Below are 12,015 nucleotides of genomic sequence, written 5' to 3'. Positions count from 1 at the left end.
AGGGTCAACGCAGGCAGCACCATATCTGGGTGTGCAACAAAAATACTTCCTAACAGCAAGCCCCCCCCTGCCATTTCCCCCCCATTTCGCATGTTTTAATATAGGCCTTAATTTGGGGGGAGGGGCTTAATTTCATTTCATGCCTATAAAACATGCTGGGACTTCCTATTGGGGGAGGCCGTATTGTTGGAGAAACAGGGTAGAACTCCCAGTCTCCTGGTGATTGGCCCAAAGCCACCCAGCCAGCTTTCATGCCTACGCCAGGACTAGAACTCAGTCTCCTGGTCACCAGACTATAAAAAAAGATGCTGAGACTCTAGAAAGAGTGCAGAAAAAAGCAACCAGGATGATTAGGGGACTGGAGACTAAAACATATGAAGAATGGTTGCAGGATTTGGGCTTGGCTAGAAGAGAAGGACCAGGGGGGACATGATAGCAGTCTTCCAATATGTGAGGGCCTGCCACAGAGAGGAGTGGGGGAGGTCAAGTTATTTTCCAAAGCACCTGAAGGCCAAACAAGGAACAATGGATGGAAACTGATCAAGGAGAGATTCAACCTGGAAATAAGGAAAAATTTTCTGACAGCGAGGAGAATTAACCAGTGGAACAGCTTTACTTCAGAAGTTGTAGGTGCTTCCACTGAAGGCTTTTAAGAAAAGACTGAATAGTCACTAGTCTGAAATGGCATTAGGGTTTCCTGCTTGAGCAGGGGCTCGGACTAGAAGCCTCCCAAGATCCCTTCCTGCTCTTCTGATTCTATTCTTAGAAGCTATAGCTAGTGTAGGATACCACAGTTAGATACTAGCATGCCTCGGGTTGTTGGTTGTCACCTTTAAAAACCCTTCCTTTCTCAAGACTTCGATAACTACAGAAGTTTTGTTCCCAGGAGTTTCTGCCTTCCAATTAAATCAGAAAAAAGTGGGCTGCCTCTGGGTTCCCTTCTCTTAAGAATGTCATTGAAGACAAGCCTTCTTCATCTTTGTCCCCTTTCTCTTGAAACAGCATCCTCAGGGAAGCTGGGTACAATCTCAACACACTTGGGATTCAGGAAGCCAAGCTGTTCTTTGGCTGTTTTAATCTTGTCTATGAATGGTAGGATTGTAAGCCATTCAGAGTTGGTTGAAATTTGGAACAGCAGATAAGCTTAATAAAATAAAAAAATAAATAAATCCAATCATTTCTCCCTCCCCCACCAGGAAATAAATGTTTGGTTAACACCAGGCTAAGTATTGGATGCGTGATTAGATACATACATCACGTTTTGATTGCAAGCAACAATGCCCATTATTCCCCCCCTCCCCGATTATTTTTCCGTACCTCTCCTGCCACTGCCTCTATTTATAAATTCCTACAGCATGGGGAGTTCTGATGGAAGACTTCACAACGTCCTGAAGCATTTGTCTGTATCTTTTGGTAGGTTTCAGGCTATCCCGGTTCCCATGGAATTCCAACCCTGGCAGGTAGCATTTATCAAGGACAAGCCTCTCTTTTGGATCAGACAGATTCCTGGAACCATCGGTCTCAAGAAATATCCATGTGGCAACCCAACATGGAGGTAATTTCCACCCAGTTATTTCACAGACCATTTTCCCCCCTCCCTCTTTTTGATGTATCTCTGTGCTGATGCATTTATTATATTCCTTAAATATTATGGGGGAATTGAAGGGCCACCTAGATTTGTCAGTTAACCTTTCTGATAAAGTTGAGGTGGGTCTGCTCATGGATATTTCCTGTGAACTCATGTGGACTGTCAAATTAGCCCATACCAAAGAGCTATTTAGGAATAATTTAACTACCAAGGGAACAGCGTGCCCTCAGACGTTGTAGGTGCTCCCATGACTGGTGGCTTTCAAGAAGAGACTGGATAGCCACTTGTCAGAAATGGTATAGGGTCTCCTGCTTCAGCAGGGGGGATTGGACTAGAAGACCTCCAAGGTCCATTCCAACTCTCTTATTCTGCTATTCCCGTGGCTCTTTATTCATCCACTTCAAATTTCGAGACAGTGTTGAGGTTTCATGACTTCCATGGCAAGTGTGGCGGTGGTGGTATTCAGGACGGTTCAGCTCTGACGATCTATTCTGACCTTTATTTCCTGGTTTTCAAGCTCAGCTGATTCGCGCGGCACAGTGGATTGCCATGCGTCAGCTGTTAAACACACAGGGAAGAGTGCAGGATTGCAGGAGAAGGTCAGTCGCAAACCCTCTGCGCACGCACGTAAAGTGCACACTCACCGAACCAGTTGTTACACCTGTTGAATCACACTCCTGAAGTGTGGGTATGTCATTATTGATATTTGTTGCCTCATTTGGCAGGATACAGCTTTAGTTTATTTCTGTTATGTAGATTATTGTGGCCTAGCTAGGAGGAAATTTTTACAGTTCTGTTAGAATTGGTGTGGCTTACATCTTTTGCAAGACCAGTGAAGTTCCCCTTCTTCCAAATGTTTGATGCTCTGAATTCAGTTAGCACTTAACGATTGACGTGTCATTCTTGACATTCTTGACTTGACATTCAAAGACTGGATCTACCCACTGCACAGAACCCAAAACATTTTGGAAATGATGTTGGTGGCAGTGAAATGGGTGGAATCATGTTGATGGAAAATTTGGAATTAGCATGATTGAACAGAAGCTAGAATTCACTAGAAGCTTTACTGTAGCAGTGATGTAAGTCTATAAGTTGGCAGAGATGGGCAGCTATGGCCCTTCGATGACCTGTGGACTGTACACGTCTGGCTCAGGAATTACAGGTCATAAAAGGGGCCATAGTGGCCCATCCTCGCTCTGAAGGCATGGAGGCAACACTTGGATAAGTGAGATTCATCACAAAGTGTGTCAGACCTTTCCGTGGATTATAAAAGCAGGTGATGGATGGCTGATTGGGTAACCAGCAGCTTTGATTCCACCACGTAGTGGGCAACGATAAGACGTTCGTTCAGCTACCTTCCCTGTTGGATTGTTTCTGCATACTTTCTAATGTATTTTGAAACTTCAGCTGTTCTGGATATGCATTATTGACTTGGGATCAGTGTGTGACTCTTTTGTCATAATGATTTCTTCAACTCTTGGACTATTCCTGGATGCAGTTGGTTATGCTTTGAATAAAGTATTGCAGAAATTGGGGTGAAGCCACCTCAAACCAGGGTGGATAAAAATCAACGTTTTTTTTTTTAAATAAATAAAAAGAATGGATTTTTAAAATTTAAATCGGATTTTTTTTATAAATCAAATTTATTTTAGTAAAATGCTTTTGGAATAAAAATCTCTCTAAAGATAGTTTACTATTTAAGATACATTAATAATTTAGTTTATTCAGCATGAAATGGAGCTTAGTTATGTAGCAGGAGGCTGTATATTCTGCAATATTTACATTTTTGGTAGACTCATTCAATGACCCAAGCTCTGCAAGTTGGGATAACATGCATTGCATTAGTGCATTCATACAATTTTACAGCAGAGATGACGGCTGCTCTTTAAAAATTATGATGTAGATCGAGTTGTTTTAAATCAGGCCTTTTTACTAGTGATTTAAATCAATTTGATTTAAATCAAACCCACTCTGTTTCAAAAATATTATCTCAAGCAGATTTTTGTGGTTGTTAAGGTCATTTCTATTTATCTGTCCCTGTTGCTATTGTATTGTTTTCCCAGTTGGGTAAGAACCTCATTCAAGCACTGATTAGCATTTAAAGATATTTCTTGGGGACAGAAAGTTTAGTTGGGTGGCTGTTGTTACTTCTTTTCTTGTGCTTTTTTCAAGTGTCAAAGTAGAAAGAAAGAAACCCAACTCTGCATTTAAGTTGACTATCCCTACACAGGTCTTAAAACATAATTAAAACCAGCTAGGGCTTAAAAGAAATCTGTATTTTATTGTTTGCTTCCCCAAATGCCATTTTCATCCGAGAGATATAATAAGAAAAATATTTGAAAGAAAACTATTACAGATGTTTCTCAAAGTGAGTAAGATGGACATCCATTTTAGCATACCGTTTGTATGCCTTTCTGGCGGCTTCTTTTCTGCAGGGTAAAGACTCACATGGAGGTTTGCGTGCGTGCATACATACACACTCACGTAGGAAAGAAAGAAAGAAAGAAAGAAAGAAAGAAAGAAAGAGAGAGAGAGAGAAAGAGAGAAAGAGAGAGAAAGAAAGAAAGACAAAAGTTACTTCTTACGCATTTTTCACCCGTTTCAACTCTAAATTCAAAGTTGCTCCTTGTTTTCCATAATTTGTCACAGCATGCAGTAAACACATATCACAACAAACAGGCATTGCAGAATACTTACATACATGGATGCTTCAAATATGAAGTCTGTGATGATCGGCAGAAAGCATTTGAAATGTTTGCTGATCATCCATGATCTATGTGGAAATTCTTCCTTGCTGTGAAAGAAGGTTTTTTTGGGGTGCCACAAAAACTTCAGTAAAGTAAATAGATGTATATGTTGGTGTGGATTGTGTGAAGCTAGCTTCACAACTTCATGACCTTGAGATGCATCAATGCTAGAGCTCTCAATAATTAGTCATACTGTCTAGCAATTTTGGAAATCGTTGTCAAGATATCAAGGGGTGCCAGTCCTGGGAACACTGGATTATAATGCCAAGCATTGACTTAATTGCTACCTGAGTCATCTGTGGTTTTCCTAATACAAAGAAGTCCACTATTAGGTGAAATCTCCAACCATTCTTTACCTTAAAAGTCTGTGTTTTTAATGTATGCCTCTTTGTGAAGCATATTTTCTGTGTGATGAACCTTTTCTGTTACCCAAACTTGCTTTTAAATCCTTGCATTAATTATTGAAGTTACTACTGAACTAGGTTAGCAAAGTTTTGGTTTCATGGCGGTATTTAATTTTAATCTATAAAAGCTATTATCGCTTTATACTGCACTGGTAGAAAGATCACACTTGGAATACCGTGTCCGGTTTTGGTCGCCATGATATAAAAAAAGATATTGAGATTCTGGAAAGAGTGCAGAGAAGAGCAACCAAGATGACCAGGGGACTGGAGGCTAAAACATATGAAGAACGGGTTGCAGGAATTGAGGATGTCTATTCTAATAAAGAGGTCTAGGGGGTTTCATGATAGTAATTTCCCAATATTTGAGGGACGGTCACAGAGAAGAAGTGGTGGGTGTTTCATCACAGGAGGTTTTTAAGAAGAGACCGGAATGGTTATAGGGCCCTGGTGGTGAACCTGTGGCATGCGTGCCATCGCCAGCTGCTCTCTGGTTTCTGGCACGCCAGCCAGCTGGTCTTTGTGGGCACCGGAGCACCTGAAAATGGCCCAAGAGTGGCCAAAAAACAATCCGTTTTTTCAGGCTGTTTTCTGGCTGTTTTCCAGGCCATTTTCCGAGCCGTTTTCTGGGCTGTTTTCCAGGCTCCTTTTCGACTGTTTTCAGGCTATTTTCCAGCCATTTCCAGGCCGTTTTCTGGGCTGTTTTCAGACTGTTTTCAGGCTATTTTCCAAGCCATTTCCAGGCTGTTTTCTGGGCTGTTTTCAGACTGTTTTCAGGCTATTTTCCAAGCCATTTTCAGGCTGCTTTCTGGGCAGTTTTCCAACTGTTTTCCAGGCTGTTTTCAGACTGTTTTCCAGGCCATTTTCTGAGCCATTTTCCAAGCTGTTTTCAGGCCATTTTCCAGATATTTTTTGGGTCATTATCAGGCCATTTTCCGGGCCATTTTCAGACTGTTTTTGGCCTGAAAACAACCCCCTCAAATGCCCTCAAAACAGGCATGTGTGTACCAGCCAGCTGGTCTTCAGGTTTCTGGTGCTCCGGTACATGCGCATGCACGCACGTTCCAGTTTGGGCACTCGGTACCGAAAAGGTTAGCCATCACTGGTATAGGGTCTCTTGCTTTGAGCAGGGGGTTGGACTAGAAGACCTCCAAGGTCCCTTCCAACTCTTCTTCTGTATTCTCTTATAGCCAAAACTAAATATATTAGGTCATTTGTACTACGTATATTGTTTCCCGTCATTTTTCTTTAGCCCAGAAAACCAGGATGGCAGTATATTCTCGCTTTAAAAAGAAAAGCAGGCTCTGTGTTGATGGCAATAACATTAAAATAAAAATGATTGAAAGTTAGCCTTTTAGCTTGTGTCTTTTCTGTTCACCTGCCCTGCTTCGTAGGATTCTGGCAGTTTGGATATGCGTGGGATGGGACAGGTCCTACCAGCACATCTAATGGAAGAGAGATTGATACGACAGCAACAAGAAATGGAGGAAGACCAGAGGTGGCTGGAAAAGGAGGAGAGATTTCTGGTAATACTTTTTTATTTTTTGTTTCCTTGTTGCAATTACAACAAGCTCTTTCCCTCTCAATGCATATATATATATATATATATGCTATTTGCCAAAGTATAAGTGAGTCACGCTTCTCTTTCTTTATATATCTGATAAGAAATCAGTTCTTATTTCCATTAAATGCTTGCTAACTTTCCCACCAGCACAGCCTTTTAAAGTATTCCCTTCAGATATTTATTTTTGTCCCCTTTATTTATTTTTCACATTTCTGAACCATCCATCTCCCTCCAGCTCTGTTATCAGCTGCAGAGGCCTTCAGGAAAGCCTTGCCTGCCACAGAAGAAGAAGTTCCTGAAGGCCTCTGACAGCGAAAGCGCAAGTGAGGTTAGTCAGTGGATGACATCCCCCGAAAATAAGACCTGGTGCCTTTTTTTTGTGGAAAAAAAAATAAGACAGGGTCTTATTTTCAGGGAAACACGGTAGAAGTCCACCTCAATCTTCGTTGCACATGTGACTGACGGTGAGACGGTTATAACTTTAAGGATGGGTCATAAGGCACTTTTGTCAGTCCTGTCACGACTTCAGACCGTCTTTAAAAGTTGAGCAGTAACATTTACAAAGCTTTACAGCACTCTCTGAGGGATTACAACATCAGCATATTTCCCCCAACAAGCTGGGTCCTTATTTTACCAATTTCGGAATGATGGGAGTACCTGTATATAGAGACACTTGATCAAGAAGATGCCTTCTTTAAGTTAAGAGGCTTATTTTGTTATTTTGTGGCTCTCTCAAAACATGAGCAAGCTTAGAGCTTGGGTAACTCTATATTTTCTGAGGCTGAGTTTTAGGCTGGGATTAGCACTATCCAAACCAACAAACTCTTCACAGACTGAATAATACATCTGCAGCGGTATGGTTTTCTTCTTCTTTTTTTAAAAAAAATTACACTGTAAGCTATAATGTAAAATTTCAGCTGCGATCTCTTTATCTTTCCCTGTAGCTAATGTCTCTGAATAATTAATCTTTTTCAAAGTAAAGCATTGCTATCTAGCCTACAAAACAGCTGGACATGAAGAATTTGTTTTCATGAAGCTTGCTTGCACACTTCCTTTAAGGCTACCAAATAAGGAAAAAACAATGTTGTTCCCAAGGGCGGGGAAATAAGCAGCTGCAACTATTCTTGATGGAATTATTCTGAACTATCTATTGACAGTCTCTTCCCTTCGAATGAAGATGGAACAGGCACCCCACTCCCAATTGGTGTGTGAGCTTTTGACGTAACTGCTCTAAAGGGGAAATAAAGGGAATTGTTTGCTCAGTACTTAATGCACATGTACATACATATTCACATCAATTTTTTTTTTATATCCAGAAAGTTCATTCCAGTTGTTCTAATCTGTTGTTGTGCCACTGGGGTTCAAATTGTGCAAAAACAGTGAAAAGGGTATTTGCCAGTTCTTTGAACAACTTCATGTAAAATTCCATTTTAAAACTGGGTAGGAATATTTTTGGGGGAGAAACAGATTTTATTCCAAAAGTTCAACATATTATTGCCTATAAAAGTAAAGGCAGCGCCAGTAAATTTCCCAACGGGTTTTCATGAAATTATTTTTTAAGCACTTTTTTCCTAGTTTACTTCCCGGGAAGTGAAGTGACAATATTTTTTTACTCTTTTATATACAATACATTGGTTGCCATCCTACTGAACTACATTGGTTCTCCGTTTCCCCCCCCAGCTGTGACTTGTTTTGAAAAGTTCCCCCCTCATCTGAGTCTTAGCTCTTCGAGACCTCAGCCGTCCGCACCTGCTGCCGGAGAACCAAAACACATGCCCCAATCATCATCCATCCCAACTTGAGACGTCCCCTCAACCGCTCCTCAGCCAGGTGCAGAAATAACATGACCTTGACTTAGAAGAAGAATGCTATTATGTCTAACCACATACGCTGCAAGAAATTCTCCCCTCCCATTTTCCCAGGCTCAAGAAGGTGGCAGTGGGAAAGCGTCTAGTGCTAATATGGCTTCCAAAGCTGACAGGCTTCCTGTCCCCCCTTGAAAAAAAATCACATCCTGAAAAATACAATAAACAAAACACAACAAGGGGTTAGCACATTTGCATCAAGCCACTTAACCCCCTCTTCCCCCTTCAAGGGGACCCTGGAGCACTCTGGTGCTAATATGGGTTCCAAAGCTGACAGTCATAAGTGTGACAAATGGCCATAAGTTCCTTTTTTCAGTGCTGTTGTAACATCGAACAGTCACTAAATGAACTTTGTAAGTCAAGGACTGTGGTTATTTTTAATCTCTTATAACCTCTTATAACCTCAGTTGGCTGTTTTAACTTCAATTGGTTGTTTTTGTGATTGGCCAGGGTGCATTCACCCTTACTTACATAATCAAATTGAACAGAGGTAGTCTTCGGTCCTCCCCTTTATGGCCATAAATCATGATGGTCGTACAGCAGGTCATTCAACCCGACTGTCCTGATTTTATGATCTTCTTTCCAGTGGCCATTAAACAAACATTAAGGGAACGATTGCTGTCGTTAAGCAAACCATTGGTTTGCTACGGGGCTGGTTTTGCTGAAAACTGGAAGCCACTCCTGGTCTTTGTGGCTCAGAACACAGCTGCAGGACACAGCAAACAACTGTAATTGTACCCTGGTTGTCAGGTGCTGGGGGGATAGTCATGGGACCCGGGGGGGGAGGGGAGGGAAGGGATGGGGACAACTTTCAACCCGCAAACCCATCAGAACCTTAGTCACTAAGCAACTGGTCGTAAGTTGAGGACTATCTGTGTTACAGAGGCAAGATAGCAGCCAGAGTGTTTCATGGCTGCTCCTGGGGTCCCTGTGTGTAGACTTTAATAGGATATGCACATTTTTCTGACAACTGTACACATTCATGCCAGCACAGGAGTCATGGTGGCACAGTGGTTGACTCAGCCTTCTATCCTTCTGAGGTCGGTAAAATGAGGACCTAGATTGTTGGGGGGGGTGAGATGCTGACTCTGTAAACCATGTAGAAAGGGCTGTAAAGCACTGTGAAGGGGTATATAAGTCTAAGGGCTATTGCTATTGTGCACTCAATGCTCTCAGCACGCTGGGCTATGCTGTTCGGAAGAAAGTTTTCCCCGAAGGAAAATAATGTTAACATTGGTGGCACTTCAAGCAGAGTCATTTGGGGCTCCTGCTGCTGCTCATCGCATTGGTGTCCTGCCAATGCTGGGGTTGATTTCCCTCTTAAACAGTAGAAGCAAGAAATGTTTCCCCAGCAGCAGCCAAAACCAGAAAGGAACATTTTAAAAGCCTGAAGATGCTCAGCGTATTTCCTTAAATCTTAATTTCCATTCTCTCCTCATGGAGAGGAGGGGGAAGAAGGCATTGACTTAAGTCAGCACATAAATAGAAATATTGAGTTCGTTTCAGGCTGCAAAGGAAGTTAGAGACGATTTGGGGGCAGGGTGTATTTTCTCCTATTGGTTGCATGGTGTTTTTTGTTTTTTTTTAAACCTGGTACAGGTCAACCTTCATTGGAGTGTATCTTACTTCCAAAATATATATTTCTTATTTTCAATTCTATAAAATACAAAGAAGAGAAGAAAAAGTTAGGAAATTAAGGGAAGGAAAGGGAGTGGGAAAAAGGGTGTGTAGATGCCAAGGGAAAGAGAAAAAAGAAAGAAAAGGATGCATTGACTTCCAACTCCTCTTAGTACATAAACACAGTCCAGCCTACACGGTTTCCTTTTAGACATTAATACCTAACTAGCCATTCCTATCTAACAAATCTTTCTAATCCACAAAACGTTGGTACTGATCACCATTGCCAAGATCATAGTTTTATATCAGGGTCTGAATTTCTCTCTATGAGCGTTTGTCAACTTCAAGCAACTTTAAGCACGGATAGTCCTCGACTTACGACCACAATTGAGCCCCAGATTTTTTGTCGTTAAGCCAGACAGTGAAGTGAGCTTTCCTCCATTTGACGACCTTTCTTGCCTCAATTGTTAAGTGAATCATTGCAGTGGATAAGTGAGTAACTCGGTTGTTAAATGAATCCGGCTTCCCCAGTTTGACTTCGTTTAGCAGAAGATCGCAAAAGGGGATCGCGTGACCCCGGGGAACCTGCCGCAGTTATAAGTATGAACCAGTTGCCAATTGTCTTGAGTTTCGACCGCGTGATCATGGGAATGCTGCAAAGGTCATAACTCTGAAAAACAGCCATAAGTCCCTTTTTTTCAGTGCCGTTGTAACTTTGAACGGCCACTAAACGAACTGTTGTAAGTCGAGGACCACCTGTATGTGGATTTCAACTCCCAGGGAATTGAAGTTCAGGCACCTTAAGAGTTGCCGAGGTCGAGAAACATTGCTTTGCATTAAAGATAGCACAAATGAATTGTCTGTCATCTTATCAGTGGTATGGGTGTTTGTGTGTGTGTGTGTGTGTGTGTGTGTGTGTGTGTGTGTGTGTGACTATCACTGCCCTCGCTATTTCTTTGCAGAGTTGTATTTTCAAACATTCCCACCCACATACGCTTCAGTGCCCATCCCAGATTTACTAAGGAAACATCATCATCAACAAAACGGACGGGTTTTTTTTTCAATGCTAAAGTTGGGTTTTATGATTATTATTTTTTGCTTTAGAATAAAATACTGAGAGCATTTGCACCAAGACAAATTTCTTGTGTGTCCAATCACGCTTGGCCAATAAAATAATTCTAATTCTAAAAAAAGAGAAGTGATTTCCCTCCGTTGTGCATTTTTTCCCACTACGTGAAGGAAAAGCGACATGGAATGCAGTAGAACTGTCCAGTTTTTCTTTGTGGAAAGGGGCGGGTTATTGCTAATTATATCTTGTACGTCCCCAGAGAATTCAGCCAACGAAGGCCTGTGAATAGTTCAGTTTTACGGCGTTTGCACAGAAGTCACTGCTGTTGGAGGTTCTGCTGGTGTGCAGTTGCCTTTGTGTAACAAAGCCTTCTTACCCAACTGGAGACTGCACACGGAGGCTCTTCAATAGATATATTATGCCTACAGGTTAGGCGCTGTTTACATAATGCCATGTGAAGCAAAAAATTACGACACAACACCAGAGTTTTTGAGGAAATGGGTGGTTGTTCATTTTAGTGCTTCTAGTGGTTCTGTGCATGTTCAGTGCCCTGCTTGGAAAACATACACACACTAGCACGGTGGCTCAATGGTTTAAAAAAACTGGGCTTGTTGGCTGGAAAGCCAGCAGCCTAAGTTCGAGACCTGAGCACCCTGTGACGGGGTGAGCTCCCATCCTCACCTCAGCCCCAACAGCATGCAAATGTGAGGAGATAAATAGTTATCCCTTTGGTGAGAAAGTAACAGGGCTCTGTGACATCATGCTGGTCATGTGACCACGGAAATGTCTTTGGACAGCATTGCCTCAATGGCCTTCAAACAGAAATAGGCACCATCCCCTAAAGTCAGCAATGACTAGTGGAGTAAAATCCACAGGGACTCCTTTTTTTAATGTATGCATATACTGTGTATGTGTGTGTGTGTCTATATAATTAGTGTTGTATATCAGTGATTGTAGATGCCATACTTAAGCTTTATAATGGGACATTCCTAGAGAGAATGGTTCCTTACACACACAAACGCTTTCCAAATCTTGCTGGGAATGTCAAACTTTATTTTATGAAATAATAATTCATTTGATTCTGATACTTTTCTTCTGTAAACCTTTGTATTCTTTTTTTCTTCTTCTGCACTTTGCTGCTCATGGAGCCTTAAGATTTTCTGT

At 41.7% G+C, this 12,015-nt stretch overlaps 1 protein-coding gene across 20 annotated transcripts in view; it reads left to right on the top strand.

Moving 5' to 3' along the window:
- PTK2 (protein tyrosine kinase 2) overlaps positions 1-12,015 on the top strand; it is a 216,056-nt gene that overhangs the window by 181,255 nt on the left and 22,786 nt on the right. For 14 of the 20 annotated variants that reach the window (XM_087962244.1, XM_087962245.1, XM_087962241.1 and 11 more), the window contains 2 exons: positions 1,418-1,555; positions 6,131-6,262. In XM_087962244.1, the coding sequence (XP_087818370.1) occupies positions 1,418-1,555; positions 6,131-6,262 (270 nt within the window). The remainder of the gene's footprint in view (positions 1-1,417; positions 1,556-6,130; positions 6,263-12,015) is intronic. The other 6 variants (XM_087962246.1, XM_087962247.1, XM_087962242.1 and 3 more) reach the window with 1 other exon arrangement.

Source organism: Notechis scutatus, chromosome 3, assembly GCF_049901735.1.
Source record: "Notechis scutatus isolate UNSWTSFEM ecotype Mainland chromosome 3, rNotScu1.2, whole genome shotgun sequence".
NCBI lineage: Eukaryota > Metazoa > Chordata > Lepidosauria > Squamata > Elapidae > Notechis > Notechis scutatus.
Note: the sequence above shows the minus strand (reverse complement) of the source record. Positions and strands in the feature narration are given on the sequence as shown.